A 24,450-nucleotide genomic window follows, 5' to 3' on the forward strand; every position below is an offset into this window, starting at 1 on the left:
TCCGAAAAGTTACTATCTATCGTTTTTGATTTTTGAGTTATTATCGATTTTGATATCAAAAACGTGAAATTTAGACATTTTATCATTTTAAATCTATAACATTGGTAATAACAAATAATGTATTAAACTAATTAATGGCTCATATTCCTGGCATAATTTGGAATGTTTTTTATCCGAAAAGTTTCCTTTGGTCGTTTTTTAGTTTTGAGTAATAATCGATTTTGATATCAAAAACGTCAAATTCAGACATTTTATAATTTTATACCTATAACATTGGTAATAACAAATAATGTATTAAACTAATTAATGACTCATATTCCTGGCATAACTTGGAATGTTTTTTATCCGAAAAGTTTCTTTCTATCGTTTTCAATTTTTGAGTTATAATCGATTTTGATATCAAAAACGTCAAATTTAGATATTTTAACATTTTGAATCTATAACATTGGTAATAACAAATAATGTTTTAAACTAATTAATGTGTCATATTCCTAGCATAATTTGGAATGTTTTTTATCCGAAAAGTTATTATCTATCGTATTTGATTTTTAAGTTATAATCGATTTTAACACCAAAAACGTCAAATTTAGACATTTTATCATTTAAATCTATAACATTAGTAATAACAAATAATGTTCTACATATTCCTGACATAATTTGGAATGTTTTTTATCCGAAAAGTTTCTTTTTATCGTTTTTGATTTTTAATTAAAATCAAAGAAAACTTCCCGATTTTTTTTCACAAAATTTTTATTATTTAACCCAACATGTATCATACACCAAATTAAAGAGGAATCTTTCAGCTTTATTTTAACACCAAAATCGTTTCTTAATTCTCATAAATAACCCTTCCACAATATTTTTAATTTCATCCTTCGATTTGAGGTTTTTAAAAATTATGATTTTTCCCGACTTTTTTTCGGCAATTTTTTATAACACAACCCAACATGTTTTATACATCATTTTAAAAAGGAAATCTTTGGCTTTAATTTAAGATAAAACTCACGTCTTTATTATCATAACTACCCTCCTCACGATATTTTAAGTTTCACCCTACATTTCAACGTTTTGATTTCAACCTAAAATCAAAAAAAATTTCCCCACTCTTTTTCACAAAATTTTTATTATCAAAGCCAACATGTATCATATACCAAATTAAAGAGGAATATTTTAGCTTTATTTTAACATCAAAATCGTTTCTTAATTTCTATGAATAACTCTTCCGCAATGTTAACAATGTTATTTCTTCATTATTAAGTAAAATGCCGAAAGTTATTTCAAAAAATCATATAAAATCAATTTTTTATTGAATTTTTTTAATTCTCTCAATTTTTTTATATAAAAATTAATCATGTTTTTAATGAAAGTGACCGCTTTTAAAAATTCCTTTTGGTTCTTGAGAAAAAAATTCTTAAAGATGAATCAAAATATTACCCGATTTTCAATTTAACAATTTTAGTCTTTGACTTTAAAAAATCGTATAAAATCGATTTATTAACATATTGATATGAAATTTATTTGGTAGATAAAAGAAAGTTTATACTTTTTAGTGGTCAAAACCGTTTTTGAAAGTATCGCTTAGTTTTTGAGATAACATTTTTTTAATTTACCTAAATTATCACCTTATTATTGGTGAAGTGAAATTGGTGAAATTGGTATTGGTGAAATTCCTTTTGGTTCTTGAGAAAAAAATTCTTAAAGATGAATCAAAATATTACTCGATTTTTAATTTAACAATTTTAATCTTTGACTTTAAAAAATCGTATAAAATCAATTTATTAATAAATTGATACGAAATTTATTGGGTAGATAAAAGAAAGTTTATTCTTTTTAGTGGTCAAAACCGTTTTTGAAAGTATCGCTTAGTTTTTGAGATAACATTTTTTGAATTTACCTAAATTATCATCTTATTATTGGGGAAGGATTTGTTTTAAAAAATCATATAAAATCAATTTTTTATTAAATTTTTTTAATTTTCTCAATTTTTAATAGAAAAATTAATCCTCTTTTTAATGAAAGTGACCGCTTTTAAAAATTCCTTTTGGTTCTTGAGAAAAAAATTCTTAAAGATGAATCAAAATATTACCCGATTTTCAATTTAACAATTTTAGTCTTTGACTTTAAAAAATTGTATAAAATCGATTTATTAACAAATTGATGCGAAATCTATTGAGTAGATAAAAGAAAGTTTATCCTTTTTAGTGGTCAAAACCGTTTTTGAAAGTATCGCTTAGTTTTTGAGATAACATTTTTTTAATTTACCTAAATTATCATCTTATTAATGGTGAAGGATTTGCTTTAAAAAATCATATAAAATCAATTTTTTATTAAATTTTTTTAATTTTCTCTATTTTTAATAGAAAAATTAATTGTCTTTTTAATGAAAGTAGCGGTTTTTAAAAATTCCTTTTGGTTCTTGAGAAAAAAATTCTTAAAGATGAATCAAAATATTACCCGATTTTCAATTTAACAATTTTAGTCTTTGACTTTAAAAAATTGTAAAAAATCGATTTATTAATAAATTGATACGAAATTTATTGGGTAGATAAAAGAAAGTTTATACTTTTTAGTGGTCAAAACCGTTTTTGAAAGTATCGCTTAGTTTTTGAGATAACATTTTTTTAATTTACCTAAATTATCATCTCATTACTGGGGAAGGATTTGTTTTAAAAAATCATATAAAATCAAGTTTTTATTAAATTTTTTTAATTTTCTCAATTTTTAATAGAAAAATTAATCCTCTTTTTAATGAAAGTAGCGGTTTTTTAAAATTCCTTTTGGTTCTTGAGAAAAAAATTCTTAAAGATGAATCAAAATATTACCCGATTTTCAAGTTAACAATTTTAGTTTTTGACCTTAAAAAATTGTAAAAAATCGATTTATTAATAAATTGATACGAAATTTATTGGGTAGATAAAAGAAAGTTTATCCTTTTTAGTGGTCAAAACCGTTTTTGAAAGTATCGCTTAGTTTTTGAGATAACATTTTTTGAATTTACCTAAATTATCACCTTATTATTGGTGAAGGATTTGTTTTAAAAAATCATATAAAATCAATTTTTTATTAAATTTTTTTAATTTTCTCAATTTTTAATAGAAAAATTAATTCTCTTTTTAATGAAAGTAGCGGGTTTTAAAAATTCCTTTTGGTTCTTAAGAAAAAAATTCTTAAAGATGAATCAAAATATTACCCGATTTTCAATTTAACAATTTTAGTCTTTGACTTTAAAAAATCGTATAAAATCGATTTATTAACAAATTGATACGAAATTTATTGAGTAGATAAAAGAAAGTTTATTCTTTTTAGTAGTCAAAACCGTTTTTGAAAGTATCGCTTAGTTTTTGAGATAACATTTTTTTAATTTACCTAAATTATCATCTTATTATTGGTGAAGGATTTGTTTTAAAAAATCATATAAAATCAATTTTTTATTAAATTTTTTTAATTTTCTCAATTTTTAATAGAAAAATTAATCCTCTTTTTAATTAAAGTGGCGATTTTTAAAAATTCCTTTTGGTTCTTGAGAAAAAAATTTTTAAAGATGAATCAAAATATTACCCGATTTTCAATTTAACAATTTTAGTCTTTAACTTTAAAAAATCGTATAAAATCGATTTATTAACAAATTGGTACGAAATTTATTGAGTAGATAAAAGAAAGTTTATTCTTTTTAGTAGTCAAAACCGTTTTTGAAAGTATCGCTTAGTTTTTGAGATAACATTTTTTGAATTTACCTAAATTATCATCTTATTATTAGTGAAGGATTTGTTTTAAAAAATCATATAAAATCAATTTTTTATTAAATTTTTTTAATTTTCTCAATTTTTAACAGAAAAATTAATCCTCTTTTTAATGAAAGTAGCGGTTATTAAAAATTCCTTTTGGTTCTTGAGAAAAAAATTCTTAAAGATGAATCAAAATATTACCCGATTTTCAATTTAACAATTTTAGTCTTTGACTTTAAAAAATTGTAAAAAATCGATTTATTAATAAATTGATACGAAATTTATTTGGTTAATAAAAGAAACTTTATCCTTTTTAGTGGTCCAAACCGTTTTTGAAAGTATCGCTTAGTTATTGAGATAACATTTTTTTAATTTACCTAAATTATCACCTTATTATTGGTGAAGGATTTGTTTTAAAAAATCATATAAAATCAATTTTTTATTAAATTTTTTTAATTTTCTCAATTTTTAATAGAAAAATTAATCCTCTTTTTAATGAAAGCGACCGTTTTTTAAAATTCCTTTTGGTTCCTGAGAAAAAAGTCTTTAAGTTCAATCCCGATTTTTAATTCAACAATTTTTCTCTTTCAATTTTAAAAATTCATACAAAATCGATTTATTTATGAATTGATTCGAAATTTATCGAGTAAATAAAAGAAAGCGTTCCCTATTGAGTGGTCAAAATATATCTTTTAGATTTTTTTTCACAAAATTTTTATAATCAAACCCAATATGTATCATACATCAATTTAAAGAGGAATCTTTCAACTTTGTTTTAACACCGAAATCGTTTCTTAATTCCCATAAATAACCTTTCTACAATTTTTTTAATATCCTCCGTAACTTTGGCATTTTTAAATTATTAGAAATCTCATCATTATCAATTAATTCCATACAAATTGGAAGGTAACATCTGCTTTGCGGTTACTTCAATGGGAAAAGAAACTAAAAGAGAAACAGATTTTGTAATAAACTTACCTCCGCAGTTGTTGGAGCAAACCAAAACCCACTTTGAAGCGAGAAGTGTTTAATTAAATTTCAACAAAAACTTTAAACCAATCTCGACGAAACGGCAAAACTGTAAACTATTATAGCGAAGAAATCGCCTCGAATTTATTGTTGTTAACAAATTTAATTATTGCTTCACGGCTTAAATTGAATTACTTAGTTTTCTCATTTTATTAATGTTCTTCGTTAAAGATGGCAATTTTCACTCGAGATATGCAGACAACGATTCAAATTAATTCAAGTTGATTCAAGTTGAGAAAGACAACTTTTATTTATTAAATCTCTTTGTTTACACCGTTGCATTCAAGTTTTGATTTTAATATTTTTATAAATTGATATCCGATGATGTGAAAATTAGGAAAATGAAAAGGACAAGGAAAATAAGGTTTCACTCGAGATATGCGGACAACGAAACTAGTTGAGAGTGACTCGAAAAAGAAATCGGTTTAAAATTGTTTGAATTATTTAAAAAAGGAAGTAGTTTAAAAAATATCTCAAGAACTAAGAGATGTTTTCAAAAACGGATTTAACCATTAAAAGGAGAAAGCTTTCTTTTGTCTACTCAATAAGTTTCGAATCAATTCATAAATAAATCGATTTTATATAAATTTTTAAAGTGGAAGGAGAAAAATTGTTGAGTTAAAAATTGGGGTTTAACTTAAAGACTTTTTTCTCAGGAACCAAAAGGAATTTTAAAAAATCGCCACTTTCATTAAAAAGAGGATTAATTTTTCTATTAAAAATTGGGAAAATTAAAGAAATTTAATTAAAAATTGATTTTATATGATTTTTTTAAAACATATCCTTCACCAATAATAAGGTGATAATTTAGGTAAATTGAAAAAATTTTATCTCAAAAAGTAAGCGATACTTTCAAAAACGGTTTTGACCACCAAAAAGTATAAACTTTTTTTTATCTACCCAATAAATTTCGTATCAATTCATTAATAAATCGATTTTGTACGATTTTTTAAAGTCAAAGACTAAACTTGATAAATTGAAAGTCGGGTAATATTTTGATTCATCTTTAAGAATTTTTTTCTCAAGAACCAAAAGGAATTTTTAAAAACCGCCACTTTCATTAAAAGGAGGATTAATTTTTCTATTAAAAATTGAGAAAATTAAAAAAATTTTATAAAAAATTGATTTTATATGATTTTTTAAACCAAATCATTCACCAATAATAAGGTGATAATTTAGGTAAATTAAAAGAATTTTATCTCAAAAACTAAGCGATGCTTTCAAAAACGGTTTTGACCACCAAAAAGTATAAACTTTCTTTTATCTACCCAATAAATTTCGTATCAATTTATTAATAAATCGATTTTATACGATTTTTTAAAGTCAAAGACTAAAATTGTTAAATTAAAAATCGGGTAATATTTTAATTTATCTTTAAGAATTTTTTTCTCAAGAACCAAAAGGAATTTTTAAAAATCGCTACTTTCATTAAAAAGAGAATTAATTTTTCTATTAAAAGTTGAGAAAATTAAAAAAATTTAATAAAAAATTGATTTTATATGATTTTTTAAAACAAATCCTTCACCAATAATAAGGTGATAATTTAGGTAAATTGAAAAAATTTTATCTCAAAAACTAAGCGATAATTCCAAAAACGGTTTTGACTACTAAAATGGATAAACTTTCTTTTATCTACTCAATAAATTTCGTATCAATTTGTTAATAAATCGATTTCAGACGATTTTTTAAAGTCAAAGACTAAAATTGTTAAATTGAAAATCGAGTAATATTTTGATTCATCTTTAAGAATTTTTTTTTCAAAAACCAAAAGGAATTTTTAAAAACCGCCATTTTCATTAAAAAGAGGATTAATTTTTCTATTAAAAATTGAGAAAATTAGAAAAATTTTATAAAAAATTGATTTTATATGATTTTTTTAAAACAAATCCTTCACCAATAATAAGGTGATAATTTAGGTAAATTGAAAAAATTTTATCTCAAAAACTAAGAGATACTTTCAAAAACGGTTTTGACCACCAAAAAGGATAAACTTTCTTTTATCTACTCAATACATTTCGTATCAATTTGTTAATAAATCGATTTTATACGATTTTTTAAAGTCAAAGACTAAAATTGTTAAATTGAAAATCGGGTAATATTTTGATTCATCTTTAAGAATTTTTTTCTTAAGAACCAAAAGGAATTTTTAAAACCCGCTACTTTCATTAAAAAGAGAATTAATTTTTCTATTAAAAATTGAGAAAATTAAAAAAATTTAATAAAAAATTGATTTTATATGATTTTTTAAAATAAATCCTTCACCAATAATAAGGTGATAAATTAGGTAAATTCAAAAAATGTTATCTCAAAAACTAAGCGATACTTTCAAAAACGGTTTTGACCACCAAAAAGTATAAACTTTCTTTTATCTATTCAATAAATTTCGTATCAATTTATTAATAAATCGATTTCAGACGATCTTTTAAAGTCAAAGACTAAAATTGTTAAATTGAAAATCGGGTAATATTTTGATTCATCTTTAAGAATTTTTTTCGCAAGATCCAAAAGGAATTTTTAAAAACCGCCACTTTTATTAAAAAGAGGATTAATTTTTCTATTAAAAATTGAGAAAATTAGAAAAATTTAATAAAAAATTGATTTTATATGATTTTTTAAAACAAATCATTTACCAATAATAAGGTGATAATTTAGGTAAATTAAAAGAATTTTATCTCAAAAACTAAGCGATACTTTTAAAAACGGTTTTGACTACTAAAAAGGATAAACTTTCTTTTATCTACTCAATAAATTTCGTATCAATTTGTTAATAAATTGATTTTATACGATTTTTTAAAGTCAAAAACTAAAATTGTTAAATTGAAAATCGGGTAATATTTTGATTCATCTTTAAGAATTTTTTTCTCAAGAACCAAAAGGAATTTTCAAACGCGGTCGCTTTCATTAAAAAGATGATTAATTTTTGTATTAAAAATTAAGAAAAATAGAAAAATTCTATAAACAATTGATTTTATATGATTTTTTAAAAAAACTGTTGCTATTTTCTTAATAATTAGGAGATAACATTGTTAACATTGCCCAAGGGTTATTCACGGAATTTAAGAAACGATTTTAGTGCTAAAATAAAGCTAAAAGACTCCTCTTTAAATTGATGTATCACACATCAATGTTGGGTTTGATAATAATCATTTTTTGAAAAGAAATTGGGAAATTTTCTTTGATTTTAATTAAAAATCAAAAACGACAAAAAGAAACTTTTCGAATAAAAAATATTTCAAATTATTCCAGAAATATCAGCCATTAATTAGTTTAATACATTATTTGTTATTACCAATGTTATACAGGGTGAATAAAAAGACTGGAACACCTCAAATATTTTCAAAACGAGTTTCTTTTTGAAAGATAATAATAAATAAATATTAAAATATAATTTAAAATATTAATAAATATTTGATTTGGAAAAATTTCTAGTAGACGTTGCAATTCCCATTTTTATAGCATAGCATGCAAGGCCAGTTGATTTTAAGAGTAAGCTTTCTATTACGTTGCCATGTAATAATTTTATGAAAAGAAATCCATTTATAAGTAGAAAAATTGATTTTATTTACATGCAAAACAAAACAGAAAATATTAATGAATAAGATGCTCAAACTGTTGTCCATTTACTAGTGCCCTAACCTAAAAATAAACTCATCTTGCTATACCTTACTCTTTAAGTGACCCCATAAAAAGAAATCCAGGGGAGTTAAGTCTGGGGAACGAGGTGGCCATTCTAAAAACCCACGTCGACCTATCCATTTTTGTGGAAAAATATCATCCAAATACGTTCGAACGGGAAGGGCATAATGAGGTGGTGCTGAAACCATAGTTGTTTATCGAATTTGCCCGTTGATCTGCATCTGGGTATATAGCTATTAGTGTTGGAACTACATCTTCCTGTAAAAATTGCAAATATCTAGCGCCTGTCAGATTTTCATAAAAAATATCTCCGTACACACATCATGAGGATTTCAATTCTATCTTTTTCAGAAAGAGACATTTTTTAGAAGATCTCTTGAAATTAATAGTAGAATTATGTATTTTCGAAGAAAATTTGATTTAACTAACACATTAAAATAATTTTGAATGTTCAAAAAACAACTAATCATTTATTTGTTTGTAAAAATATCATTCAACGTAACCATAGATACGAACAAAGCCTACTTGGATTATTTCGATAAGTTCATGCATCGCGATAGTTTGAAAGCATTTTCAATTAGTTTCAGCGCCTACTAGAAATTTCTCCAAATCAAGTATTTATTAGTAAAAAAAATTTTTTTCGCAGAATTTTTCTTATGCAACCTAATTCAAAATTTGTTGTAAGATACTTAAAAAAATGTGTTCTTTCAGATTATCGAATAAAAAATTGTTGCTCCCTTGGACCCCGAAAATGTATGCTACTGTAAAAAAAATTTAGACACAGGAAAAGACGACAAATTTATTATAGTCTTCGAAACCTGGAAGGATTCTTTCAAAAAGGAACTCGTTTTGAAGATATTTCAGGTGTTCCAGACTTTTTATTCACCCTGTAGATTTAAAATGATAAAATATTTAAATTTGACGTTTTTGATATCAAAATCGATTATAACTCAAAAATCAAAAACGATAAAAAGAAACTTTTCGAATAAAAAACATTCCAAATTATCCCAGAAATATAAGCCATTAATTAGTTTAATATATTATTTGTTATTACCAATGTTATAGGTTTAAAATAATAAAATCTCAACATTTGACGTTTTTGATATCAAAATCGATTATAACTCAAAAATCAAAAACGATAGAAAGAAACTTTTCGGATAAAAAACATTCTAAATTATCCCAGAAATGTGAGCCATTAATTAGTTTAATACATTATTTGTTATTACCAATGTTATAGGTTTAAAATATCAAAATTTGACGTTTTCGGAATCAAAATCGATTATAACTCAAAAATTAAAAATGATAGAAAGAAACTTTTCGGATAAAAAACATTCCAAATTATGCTAGGAATATGAGGCATTAATTAGTTTAATACATTATTTGTTATTACCATTGTTATAGATTTAAAATGATAAAATGTCTAAATTTGACGTTATTGCTATGAAAATCGATTATAACTCAAAAATCAAAAACGATAGAAAGAAACTTTTCCGATGAAAAACATTCTAAATTATGCTAGGAATATGAGACATTAATTAGTTTAATACATTATTTGTTATTAACGATGTTATAGATTTAAAATGATAAAATGTCAAAATTTGACGTTTTTGATATCAAAATCGATTATAACTCAAAAATCAAAAACGATAGAAAGAAACTTTTCGGATAAAAAATATTCCAAATTATCCTAAAAATATGAGTCATTAATTAGTTTAATACATTACTTGTTATTACCAATGTTATAGATTTAAAATAATAAAATATGTAAATTTGACGTTTTTGATATGAAAATCGATTATAACTCAAAAATCAAAAACGATAGAGAGAAACTTTTCGGATAAAAAATATTCCAAATTATCCCAGGAATATGAGTCATTAATTAGTTTAATACATTACTTGTTATTGCCAATGTTATAGATTTAAAATGATAAAATATGTAAATTTGACGTTTTTGATATGAAAATCGATTATAACTCAAAAATCAAAAACGATAGAGAGAAACTTTTCGGATAAAAAATATTCCAAATTATCCCAGGAATATGAGTCATTAATTAGTTTAATACATTACTTGTTATTACCAATGTTATAGATTTAAAATGATAAAATATGTAAATTTGACGTTTTTGATATGAAAATCGATTATAACTCAAAAATCAAAAACGATAGAAAGAAACTTTTCGGATAAAAAACATTCTAAATTGTCCCAGAAATGTGAGCCATTAATTAGTTTAGTTTAATACATTATTTGTTATTACCAATGTTATAGGTTTAAAATATCAAAATTTGACGTTTTCGGAATCAAAATCGATTATAACTCAAAAATTAAAAATGATAGAAAGAAACTTTTCGGATAAAAAACATTCCAAATTATGCCAGGAATATGAGGCATTAATTAGTTTAATACATTATTTGTTATTACCATTGTTATACATTTAAAATGATAAAATGTCTAAATTTGACGTTATTGCTATGAAAATCGATTATAACTCAAAAATCAAAAACGATAGAAAGAAACTTTTCCGATGAAAAACATTCTAAATTATGCTAGGAATATGAGACATTAATTAGTTTAATACATTATTTGTTATTAACGATGTTATAGATTTAAAATGATAAAATGTCAAAATTTGACGTTTTTGATATCAAAATCGATTATAACTCAAAAATCAAAAACGATAGAAAGAAACTTTTCGGATAAAAAATATTCCAAATTATCCCAAAAATATGAGTCATTAATTAGTTTAATACATTACTTGTTATTACCAATGTTATAGATTTAAAATAATAAAATATGTAAATTTGACGTTTTTGATATGAAAATCGATTATAACTCAAAAATCAAAAACGATAGAGAGAAACTTTTCGGATAAAAAATATTCCAAATTATCCCAGGAATATGAGTCATTAATTAGTTTAATACATTACTTGTTATTACCAATGTTATAGATTTAAAATGATAAAATATGTAAATTTGACGTTTTTGATATCAAAATCGATTATAACTCAAAAATTAAAAACAGTAAAAAGAAGCTTTTCGGATAAAAAATATTGGAAATTATCCCAGAAATATGAACCATTAATTAGTTTAATACATTATTTGTTATTACCAATGTTATAGATTTAAAATACCAAAATTTGACGTTTTCGGTATCAAAATTGATTATAACTTAAAAATTAAAAACGATAGAAGGAAACTTTTCGGATAAAAAACATTCCAAATTATCCTAGAAATATGAGCCATTAATTAATTTAATACATTATTTGTTATTACCAATGTTATAGATTTAAAATTATAAAATATCTGAATTTGACGTTTTTGATATCAAAATCGATTATAACTCAAAAATCAAAAGCGATAGAAAGAAACTTTTCGGATAAAAAACATTCCAAATTATCCTAGGAATATGAGGGATTAATTAGTTTAACACATTATTTGTTATTGCCAATGTTATAGATTTAAAATGAAAGAATATCTAAATTTGACGTTTTTGATATCAAGATCGATTATAACTCAAAAATCAAAAATGATAGAAAGAAGCGTTTCGGATAAAAAACATTCCAAATTATCCCAACAATATGAAGGATTAATTAGTTTAATACATTATTTATTATTACCAACGTTGCAAATTTAAAATGATAAAATATCTAAATTTGAAGTTTTTGATTACATAATAGATTATAACTCAAAAATGAAAAACGATAGAAAGAAACTTTTTGAATCAAAAATATTCAAAAATTGTCCCATAAATATGATTCATTAATTAGTTTAATACTTTATTAGTTGAAATGTTGAAATGCAGGGCGAAACTTAAAATATCGTGAGGGGGTAGTTATGATCATAAAGACGTGAGTTTAATCTTAAATTAAAATTCTCTTTAACATCATGCATAAAATATACAGGGTGAGTCAGAAAGAATGGGAAATCCGAATACCGGAGGTACTAGACACCAAAATAATATATGATGATTTAACGTAACATCTCTTATGCAAATGTCAGTGGTTTTCGAGGCATAGGGTGTTGAAAGTTAAATTCTTATTTCGAAACACCCTGGTCGTTTGATAAATCAAATCATAAGTTTTTTGGCTCGACAGCTACGACCAATAAGAACTGCAAATCATAAAGAGCATTCAATTTTACATAAAAAAAGGTACTCTTATTGAAATTGTCGAAGTCTATCGGTTTTCGAATTGTTTACTTTTAAATGTTTAAATGTATTTTTTCTTCTAAAGTATTTATTTTTTAACATAAGCAAAGTTGGGTTATTTTTCCGCTTATGTTTCGACAATTGCCTGTTAATTGTCAACATTGATCTAATTTCCGTGTGCAATAATCATTTTTACCAACAATAAAGTTATTACCAATTTGAAAATGCCACGACATAATGAGTTTTTTAATAGTGAGAAATCCAGATTTAAGTCCACTGGATTTTTGAAAATGGTTACAATATTCTATTGTTATTAATTAATTGTTATTGTTATCGTTACTAATTGCTATAGTTACTGTGTGTTATTGATTTTAAATGTTAACCTTAAAATTACTCTGAAACAATTAAAAGCAGATAACTTGGAAACCAGTAGACTTAGACAATGTAAGCAAGAGTACCTTTTTTGTGCAGAATTGAAAACTCCTTCAGATTTCTGGTTCTAATTCACCATACCTCAACTGATAAAATAGTCATGACTTGATAACTCAAACGTACAGTGTGTATCTAGCGCCCTCTACGAGTAATCACGGAGTAATTCGGATTTCCCATTCTTTCTAACTCACCCTGTATTATTTTACAAATTGTAAAATATTTATTATCTTTTCAGATAGCATCCCCAACGAACCAAACAATAATGCTCCACTACTCTCGCCTACAATTAGCGACAATCGTAGCAGTTCCGATCGTTTCAATAATCTTAATATGGACCGTAGTAATTTTCTACAAAAACCGAAAAAACTGGAGATGTTTCGACACGGCAATCGTCGCGATAATCGTTCAAAGTATATTCCGAAACGTTTCGATAATCGTTTATACCGTTTTACAAATGATCGAGCAAAGTGCAATTCGGTTCGAATATTGCACGGTATTCGTGTGGATATTCAATTCGATTCACACGTTCCAAGCGAGCACCTTATCCACTTTAGCGGTAATCGCATTATTCTCGATCCGATTATACCGGAAGCGTGAGCGATTAAAAAATTATTTAACCGTGGCCCATATGGTTTATCATCTTTTTTGTTTAACCACTTTGTGTGCTTGCGTCGGGGTCGCTGCGATCTTAGCCAAGCAAAAATCTAAAGAATTCGCCACGATTTCGTTCGATTTTTTCCCCCTAAATCTTTGTAAGTTTATGCCGTACGAGATGGATGTTAAATATAACGTTTTTATAATCACTTTGCATTCGTTTTTGGCGTTTATTTCGTTGGTCGCTTTCGTGTTGACGTGTTATAATTTTTACGCTTGCAAGAAAGACGTGGGGTTTGAGTACGTTAAGAAATCGAATTCGGATTTGAGCGAATTAAGTTTGGCGTCGCAACAAGGTGGTTACCCGAGGCATTATTTGGAGGTTTATAAAAACGATCATCGGCAATCGGATGATTTTCGAAGCTCGGAAGGTCATCGTCTTCACCATCAACAGTTACAGCAATTACAACAGCAGCAGTTACATTGGAATAGTGATACTTCGAATATTTCAACGACTGTTAGCTCGACGAATAGTCGAAGGCCGTGTTTGGGAAGAAAAATTAATAATGAGGACGAAGTGGAAAGTGTGGGATTGGAGACTATTTTACCGATTTTAACTGTTTGTTATCTATTCAACCATGTACCTGTGATAGTAAGTATTTGCACTTTATTAATATATAAAAATTAACCCCGATCCATATCGTTGTTCATATCTTAAATTGGAGCTAAAACATTGTATTTTATGACGAGGTATAAAAATAATACGGTTTAATAATAAGAATAACGAGAAATAAATATTAAACTAATTGTAAGATTTGAAGAAATGAAAATTAAAAAAAATCATATCTGTTGTATTTTTAAGAATAATGATATGATATGTATGTTAAATTGAAGCTTAAAGATTCTAGTTTATGATGTGATGTAAAAACTATTGGATAATATTGTTGAAATTTTCAGGAAAAAATTATTAAAGAAGAAATTGTTAAATTATAAAATCAAAAATAATACGAAATTTTCAAAGAATCATATTTACTGTATTTTTAAGAATTATGATATGATATGAATGTTAAATTGAAGCTTGAAGATTCTAGTTTATGATCTGATATAAAAACTATATGATAATATTATTGAAATTTCCACCAAAAAACTGTTAAAGAGGAAATTGTCAAATTATAAATCGAAAGTAATACGAAATTTTCAAAAAATCATTTCTACTGAATTTTTAAGAATTATGATATGATATGAATGTTAAATTAAAGTTTGAAAATTCTGATTTATGATATGATATAAAAACTATATGATAATATTATTGAAATTACCACCAAAAAACTGTTAAAGAGGAAATTGTCAAATTATAAATCGAAAGTAATACGAAATTTTCAAAAAATCATATCTACTGTATTTTTAAGAATTATGATATGATATGAATGTTAAATTGAAGCTTGAAGATTCTAGTTTATGATATGATATAAAAACTATATGATAATATTATTGAAATTTACACCAAAAAACTGTTAAAGAGGAAATTGTCAAATTATAAATCGAAAGTATGTAATATGTAATTTTCAAAAAATCATATCTACTGTATTTTTAAGAATTATGATATGATATGAATGTTAAATTGAAGCTTGAAGATTCTAGTTTATGATATGATATAAAAACTATATGATAATATTATTGAAATTTCCACCAAAAAACTGTTAAAGAGGAAATTGTCAAATTATAAATCGAAAGTAATACGAAATTTTCAAAAAATTATATCTACTGTATTTTTAAGAATTATGACATGATATGAATGTTAAATTAAAGCTTGAAGATTCTAGTTTATGATGTGATATAAAAACTATATGATAATATTATTGAAATTTCCACCAAAAAAACTGTTAAAGAGGAAATTGTCAAATTATAAATCGAAAGTAATACGAAATTTTCAAAAAATCATATCTACTGTATTTTTAAGAATTATGATATGATATGAATGTTAAATTGAAGCTTGAAGATTCTAGTTTATGATATGATATAAAAACTATATGATGATATTATTGAAATTTCCACCAAAAAACTGTTAGAGGAAATTGTCAAATTGTAAATCGAAAGTAATACGAAATTTTCAAAAAATCATATCTACTACATTTTTAAGAATTATGATATGATATGAATGTTAAATTGAAGCTTGAAGATTCCAGTTTATGATCTGATATAAAAACTATATGATAATATTATTGAAATTTCCGCCAAAAAACTGTTAAAGAGGAAATTGTCAAATTATAAATCGAAAGTAATACGAAATTTTCAAAAAATCATTTCTACTGAATTTTTAAGAATTATGATATGATATGAATGTTAAATTGAAGCTTGAAGATTCTAGTTTATGATATGATATAAAAACTATATGATAATATAATTAAAATTTCCACCAAAGAACTGTTAAAGAAGAAATTGTCAAATTATAAATCGAAAATAATACGAAATTTTCAAAAAATCATATCTACTGTATTTTTAAGAATTATGATATGATATGAATGTTAAATTGAAGCTTGAAGATTCTAGTTTATAATATGATATAAAAACTATATGATATTATTGAAATTTCCACCAAAAAACTGTTAAAGAGGAAATTGTCAAATTATAAATCGAAAGTAATACGAAATTTTCAAAAAATCATTTCTACTGAATTTTTAAGAATTATGATATGATATGAATGTTAAATTGAAGCTTGAAAATTCTAATTTATGATATGATATAAAAACTATATGATAATATTATTGAAATTACCACCAAAAAACTGTTAAAGAAGAAATTGTCAAATTATAAATCGAAAGTATGTAATACGAAATTTTCAAAAAATCATATCTACTGTATATTTAAGAACTATGATATGATATGAATGTTAAATTGAAGCTTGAAGATTCTAGTTTATGATGTGATATAAAAACTATATGATAATATTATTGAAATTTCCACCAAAAAACTGTTAAAGAAGAAATTGTCAAATTATAAATCGAAAGTATGTAATACAAAATTTTCAAAAAATCATATCTACTGTATATTTAAGAATTATGATATGATATGAATGTTAAATTGAAGCTTGAAGATTCTAGTTTATGATGTGATATAAAAACTATATGATAATATTATTGAAATTTCCACCAAAAAAACTGTTAAAGAGGAAATTGTCAAATTATAAATCGAAAATAATACGAAATTTTCAAAAAATCATATCTACTGTATTTTTAAGAATAATGGTATGATATGAATGTTAAATTGAAGCTTAAACATTCCAGTTTATGATATGATATAAAAACTATATGATAATATCATTGAAATTTCCACCAAAAAACTGTTAAAGAGGAAATTGTCAAATTATAAATCGAAAGTAATACGAAATTTTCGAAAAATCATATCAACTGTATTTTTAAGAAATATGATATGATATGAATGTTAAATAGAAGCTTGAAAATTCTAATTTATGATATGATATAAAAACTATATGATAATATTATTGAAATTACCACCAAAAAACTGTTAAAGAGGAAATTGTCAAATTATAAATCGAAAGTATGTAATACGAAATTTTCAAAAAATCATATCTACTGTATATTTAAGAACTATGATATGATATGAATGTTAAATTGAAGCTTGAAGATTCTAGTTTATGATGTGATATAAAAACTATATGATAATATTATTGAAATTTCGACCAAAAAACTGTTAAAGAAGAAATTGTCAAATTATAAATCGAAAGTATGTAATACAAAATTTTCAAAAAATCATTTCTACTGTATATTTAAGAACTATGATATGATATGAATGTTAAATTGAAGCTTGAAGATTCTAGTTTATGATGTGATATAAAAACTATATGATGATATTATTGAAATTTCCACCAAAAAACTGTTAGAGGAAATTGTCAAATTATAAATCGAAAGTAATACGAAATTTTCAAAAAATCATATCTACTACATTTTTAAGAATTATGATATGATATGAATGTTAAATTGAAGCTTGAAGATTCTAGTTTATGATATGATATAAAAACTATATGATAATATAATTAAAATTTCCACCAAAGAACTGTTAAAGAAGAAATTGTCAAATTATAAATCGAAAATAATACGAAATTTTCAAAAAATCATATCTACTGTATTTTTAAGAATTATGATATGATATGAATGTTAAATTGAAGCTTGAAGATTCTAGTTTATGATATGATATAAAAACTATATGATAATATTATTGAAATTTCCACCAAAAAAACTGTTAAAGAGGAAATTGTCAAATTATAAATCGAAAATATGCAATACGAAATTTTCAAAAAATCATATCTACTGTATTTTTAAGAATTATGAAATGATATGAATGTTAACTTGAAGCTTGAAGATTCTAGTTTATGATGTGATATAAAAACTATATGATAATATTATTGAAATTTCCACCAAAAAACTGTTAAAGAGGAAATTGTCAATTATAAATCGAAAGTAATACGAAATTTTCAAAAAATCATATCTACTGTATTTTTAAGAATTATGATATGATATGAATGTTAAATTGAAGCTTGAAGATTCTAGTTTATGATCTGATATAAAAACTATATGACAACATTATTGAAATTTCCACCAAAAAACTGTTAAAGAGGAAATTGTCAAATTATAAATCGAAAGTAATACGAAATTTTCAAAAAATCATATCTACCGTATTTTTAAGAATTATGGTATGATATGAATGTTAAATTGAAGCTTGAAGATTCTAGTTTATGATCTGATATAAAAACTATATGACAACATTATTGAAATTTCCACCAAAAAACTGTTAAAGAGGAAATTGTCAAATTATAAATCGAAAGTAATACGAAATTTTCAAAAAATCATATCTACTGTATTTTTAAGAATTATGATATGATATGAATGTTAAATTGAAGCTTGAAGATTCTAGTTTATGATCTGATATAAAAACTATATGACAACATTATTGAAATTTCCACCAAAAAACTGTTAAAGAGGAAATTGTCAAATTATAAATCGAAAGTAATACGAAATTTTCAAAAAATCATATCTACCGTATTTTTAAGAATTATGGTATGATATGAATGTTAAATTGAAGCTTGAAGATTCTAGTTTATGATCTGATATAAAAACTATATGACAACATTATTGAAATTTCCACCAAAAAACTGTTAAAGAGGAAATTGTCAAATTATAAATCGAAAGTAATACGAAATTTTCAAAAAATCATATCTACCGTATTTTTAAGAATTATGGTATGATATGAATGTTAAATTGAAGCTTGAAGATTCTAGTTTATGATCTGATATAAAAACTATATGATAATATTATTGAAATTTCCACCGACAAAGTATTAAAGAGAAAATTGTCAAATTATAAATCGAAAGTAATACGAAATTTTCAAAAAATCATATCTACTGTATTTTTAAGAATTATGATATGATATGAATGTTAAATTGAAGCTTGAAGATTCTAGTTTATGATCTGATATAAAAACTATATGACAACATTATTGAAATTTCCACCAAAAAACTGTTAAAGAGGAAATTGTCAAATTATAAATCGAAAGTAATACGAAATTTTCAAAAAATCATGTCTACTGTATTTTTAAGAATTATGACATGATATTAATGTTAAATTGAAGCTTGAAGATTCTAGTTTATGATATCATATAAAAACTATATGACAACATTATTGAAATTTCCACCAAAAAACTGTTAAAGAGGAAATTGTCAAATTATAAATCGAAAGTAATACGAAATTTTCAAAAAATCATATCTACTGTATTTTTAAGAATTATGATATGATATGAATGTTAAATTGAAGCTTGAAGATTCTAGTTTATGATATGATATAAAAACTATATGATAATATAATTAAAATTTCCACCAAAGAACTGTTAAAGAAGAAATTGTCAAATTATAAATCGAAAATAATACGAAATTTTCAAAAAATCATATCTACTACATTTTTAAGAATTATGATATGATATGAATGTTAAATTGAAGCTTGAAGATTCCAGTTTATGATCTGATATAAAAACTATATGATAATATTATTGAAATTTCCGCCAAAAAACTGTTAAAGAGGAAATTTTCAAATTATAAATCGAAAGTAATACGAAATTTTCAAAAAAATCATTTCTACTGAATTTTTAAGAATTATGATATGATATGAATGTTAAATTGAAGCTTGAAGATTCTAGTTTATGATCTGATATAAAAACTATATGACAATATTATTGAAATTTCCACCAAAAAACTGTTAAAGAGGAAACTGTTAAATTATAAATCGAAAGTAATACGAAATTTTCAAAAAATCATATCTACTGTATTTTTAAGAATTATGGTATGATATGAATGTTAAATTGAAGCTTGAAGATTCTAGTTTATGATATGATATAAAAACTATATGATAATATTATTGAAATTTCCACCAAAAACTGTTAAAGAGGAAATTGTCAAATTATACATCGAAAGTATGTAATACGAAATTTCCAAAAAATCATAGCTACTATATTGTTAAGAATTATGATTTGAAATGAATGTTAAATTAATGCTTAAAGGTTCTAGTTAAGATGTGATATAAACACTATTAGATAACATTATTGAAATTTCCTGGAAAAAATTATTAAAAGGAATTTGTCAAATCTATAAATCAAGAATAACAAGAAATATTCAAAAAATCATATCTTCTACATTTTTAAGTATTATGATATGATATATATGTTAAATTGAAGCTTAAGGATTCTGGTTTATGATGTGATATAAGAACTATCACATAATATTATTGAAATGTCCTGGAAATAATTATTAAAGAAGAAATTGTCAATTTATAAATCAAAAATAATACGAAATTTTCGAAATATCTTGTCTATTGTATTTTTAAGAATTATGATATGATAGGTATGTTAAATTGAAGCTCACAGTTTCTGGTTTATAATGTGATATAAAAACTATAAGATAATATTATTGATATATCCTGGAAAAAATTATTAAAGAAAAAATTGTCATGTTATAAATCAAAGATAATATAAAATTTGCAAAAAATCATATCTACTGTATTATTAAGTATTATGATATGATATCTATGTTAAATTGAAGCTTGAAGATTCTAGTTTATGATGTGATGTAAAAACTATGACATAATATTATTGAAATTTCCTGGAAATAATTATTAAAGAAGAAATTGTCAATTTATAAATCAAAAATAATACGAAATTTTCAAAAGGTCATATCTATTGTATTTTTAAGACTTATTATATGATATGAATGTTAAATTGAAGCTTAAAGGTTCTAGTTTATGATGTGATATAAAAACTATGACATAATATTATTGAAATTTCCTGGAAATAATTATTAAAGAAGAAATTGTCAATTTATAAATCAAAAATAATACGAAATTTTCAAAATGTCATATCTATTGTATTTTTAAGACTTATGATATGATATGAATGTTAAATTGAAGCTTAAAGGTTCTAGAATGCCGTTTTCTTTAACGAAAAAGTATCTTTCCGTCAAATATGATTCCAATAGTGACTCTGAATCTCTAGCTGACTTCACTACTCTTCACTACGTCTGTGCACTTGTTCTATAGCACCATGCTGTTTTCTAAACCCAAATTGAAAGTTATTGAATGAACTTTTTATTTACTATGATGCTGTGAAGTCTCATCAATAAGAGACATAATTTTATACGATTTTTTGAAAATAAATTGAAATGTATCGATGTGTTTAAAATTTTTTATCGCAAGAACGAAAAACGATTTTCAAAAACGGTTTGCTTTATTAAAAGGGTGAAACATTCTTCCATTATTACCATAAATTGCATAACGATACCTTCAAAAATAGATTTTTATGATTTTTTAAAAACGATTTATTAAGTAATTTAAATAAATATAAGATAGCGATGAGACAAAAATTTAATATCTCAAAAAGTAAGAAATATTTTTGAAAACGGCCGTTTTCGTTGAAAAGATCGCAGTTTGCTTTATAACTGGGGATATTTTCATAACGATTCATTAGAAGCCCGATTTTATACGATTTTTTGAATCAAATCGAAAATCGTTATATTCTCTACAAAGTGGGAAAATGTATCGTTGTGTTTAAAAATTTTTATCTCGCGAACGAAAAAAGATTTTCAAAAACGGTTTGCTTTATTAAAAAGATAACACTTTCTACTATAATTATCGAAAATTGCGTAATGATATCTTCAAAAATCGTTTTTTTATGATTTTTTGAAAATGATAGATTAAGTAATTTAAATATAAGAAGCGGTGAGACAGAAACTTGAATATCTCAAGAAGTAAGAAATATTTTAAAAAACGGTGTTTTTTGTTGAAAAGATCACAGTTTGCTTTATAACTGGGGATATTTTCATAACGATTCATTAGAAGCCCGATTTTATACGATTTTTTGAATCAAATCGAAAATCGTTGTATTCCCTACAAAGTGGGAAAAAGTATTGTTGTGTTTAAAATGTTTTATCTCAAGAACGAAAAAAGATTTTCAAAAACGGCTTTCTTTATTAAAAAGGTAACACTTTCTTCTATAATTACTACAAATTGTGTAATGATATCTTCAAAAATCGTTTTTTTATGATTTTTTGAAAACGATTGATTATTAAGTAATTTAAATATAAGATAGCGATGAGACAAAAAATTTAATAGCTCAAGAAGTAAGAGATATTTTTAAAAACGGTGTTTTTCGTTGAAAAGATCATAGTTTACATTATAACTGGCGATATTTTCATAACGATTCATTAGAAGCCCGATTTTATACGATTTTTTGAATCAAATCGAATATCGTTGTATTCCCTACAAAGTGGAAAAATGTATCGTTGTGTTTAAAATGTTTTATCTCAAGAACGAAAAAAGATTTTCAAAAACGGCTTTCTTTATTAAAAAGGTAACTCTTTCTTCTATAATTATTGAAAATTGCGTAATGATATCTTCAAAAATCGATTTTTTATGATTTTTTGAAAACGATTGATTAAGTAATTTGAATATAAGATAGGGATGAGACAAAAATTTTAATATCTCAAGAAGTAAGAGATATTTTTAAAAACGGCCTTTTTCGTTGAAAAGATCACAGTTTACTTTATAGCTGGCGATATTTTCATAACGATTCATTGGAAGCCCGATTTTATACGATTTTTTGAATCAAATCGAAATTCGTTGTATTCCCTACAAAGTGGGAAAATGTATCGTTGTATTTAAACATTTTTATCTCAAGAACGAAAAAAGATTTTTAAAAACGGTTTTCTTCATTAAAAAGGTAATACTTCCTTCTATAATAACTGAAAATTGCGTACTGATATCTTCAAAAATCGTTTTTTTATGATTTTTTGAAAACGATTGATTAAGTAATTTCAATATAAGATATCGATAAGACAAAAAATTTAATATCTCAAGAAGTAAGAGATATTTTTGAAAACGGTCTTTTTCGTTGAAAAGCTCACAGTTTACTTTATAACTGGCGATATTTTCATAACAATTCATTAGAAGCTCGATTTTATACGATTTTTGAATCAAATCGAAAATCGTTGTATTCCTTACAAAGTAGGAAAATGTATTGTTGTGTTTAACAATTTTTATCTCAAAAACGAAAAAAGATTTTTAAAAACGGTTTTCTTCATTAAAAAGGTTACACTTTCTTTTATAATAACTGTAAATTGCGTAATGATATCTTCAAAAATCGATTTTTTATGATTTTTGAAAACGATTGATTAAGTAATTTCAATATAAGAAAGCGATGAGACAAAAAGTTGAATATCTGAAGAAGTAAGAAATATTTTTAAAAACGGAATTTTTCGTTGAAAAGATCACAGATTACTTTATATCTCATGATATTTTCATAACGATTCACTAGAAGCCCGATTTTATACGATTTTTTGAATCAAATCAAAATCGTTGTATTCCCTACAAAGTGGGAAAATGTATTGTTGTGTTTAAAATGTTTTATCTCAAGAACGAAAAAAGATTTTCAAAAACGGCTTTCTTTATTAAAAAGGTAACTCTTTCTTCTATAATACCTGTAAATTGCGTAATGATATCTTCAAAAATCGATTTTTTGAAAATGATTGATTAAGTAATTTAAATATAAGATAGCGATGAGACAAAAAGTTTAATATCTCAAGAAGTAAAAGATATTTTTAAAAACGACCTTTTTCGTTGAAAAGCTCACAGTTTACTTTATATCGCACGATATTTTCATAACGATTCATTCGAAGAACATATATTCATATCTCAAGAACGAAAAAGGATTTTTAAAAACGGTTTTTTTCATTAAAAAGGTAATACTTCCTTCTATAATAACTGAAAATTGCGTAATGATATCTTCAAAAATCGATTTTTTATGATTTTTTGAAAACGATTGAGTAATTTGAATATAAGATAGGGATGAGACAAAAAGTTTTTAATATTTTTAAAAACGTTTTTTTTCATTAAAGAGTAATTGAAATTGTTCATGGATTTTTCAAATATTAACAAGTTCCTGATATAATAAATTAATAAAAATCATAATCTGCCGTTTTATCTTATCTAAAAACCAACACCAGATGGCGTTTAACTCATCTAGTTAATTCGATAAACCAAATTAATTCCAAAAAAATGTTACGTTACATATTAATTGTATAATAATTTCTGCGTGAGAAAATGTATGATGAAAAAAAAAATGATTTAAAGAAAAATCGTAATCCGGTAAAGATTTATGGGTGATGGAATCATTGGATTTAGTAACCGGGTTTAAGTAACGATAAAAAATGTATGATGTATTATTAGTTTGCTCGTTACCCGTAAAACGTGTTACGATATACTTACTGGGTACGATTTAGGCGTATTGTTTCGCTTGGTCGAAAGGAAATAATACAATATGGAACGCGGTTCGCT

At 24.1% G+C, this 24,450-nt stretch overlaps 1 protein-coding gene across 1 annotated transcript in view; it reads left to right on the top strand.

Annotated features, from left to right (window-relative positions):
* The window catches only part of LOC111416482 (uncharacterized), a 54,767-nt gene that overhangs the window by 8,671 nt on the left and 21,646 nt on the right, over positions 1-24,450 (top strand). The window contains exon 2 of the mRNA XM_071200881.1: positions 13,203-14,213. Within this exon, the coding sequence (XP_071056982.1) occupies positions 13,230-14,213 (984 nt within the window). The 5' untranslated portion in view covers positions 13,203-13,229. The remainder of the gene's footprint in view (positions 1-13,202; positions 14,214-24,450) is intronic.

This window comes from Onthophagus taurus, unplaced genomic scaffold, assembly GCF_036711975.1.
Source record: "Onthophagus taurus isolate NC unplaced genomic scaffold, IU_Otau_3.0 ScKx7SY_15, whole genome shotgun sequence".
Taxonomy (NCBI): Eukaryota; Metazoa; Arthropoda; class Insecta; order Coleoptera; family Scarabaeidae; genus Onthophagus; species Onthophagus taurus.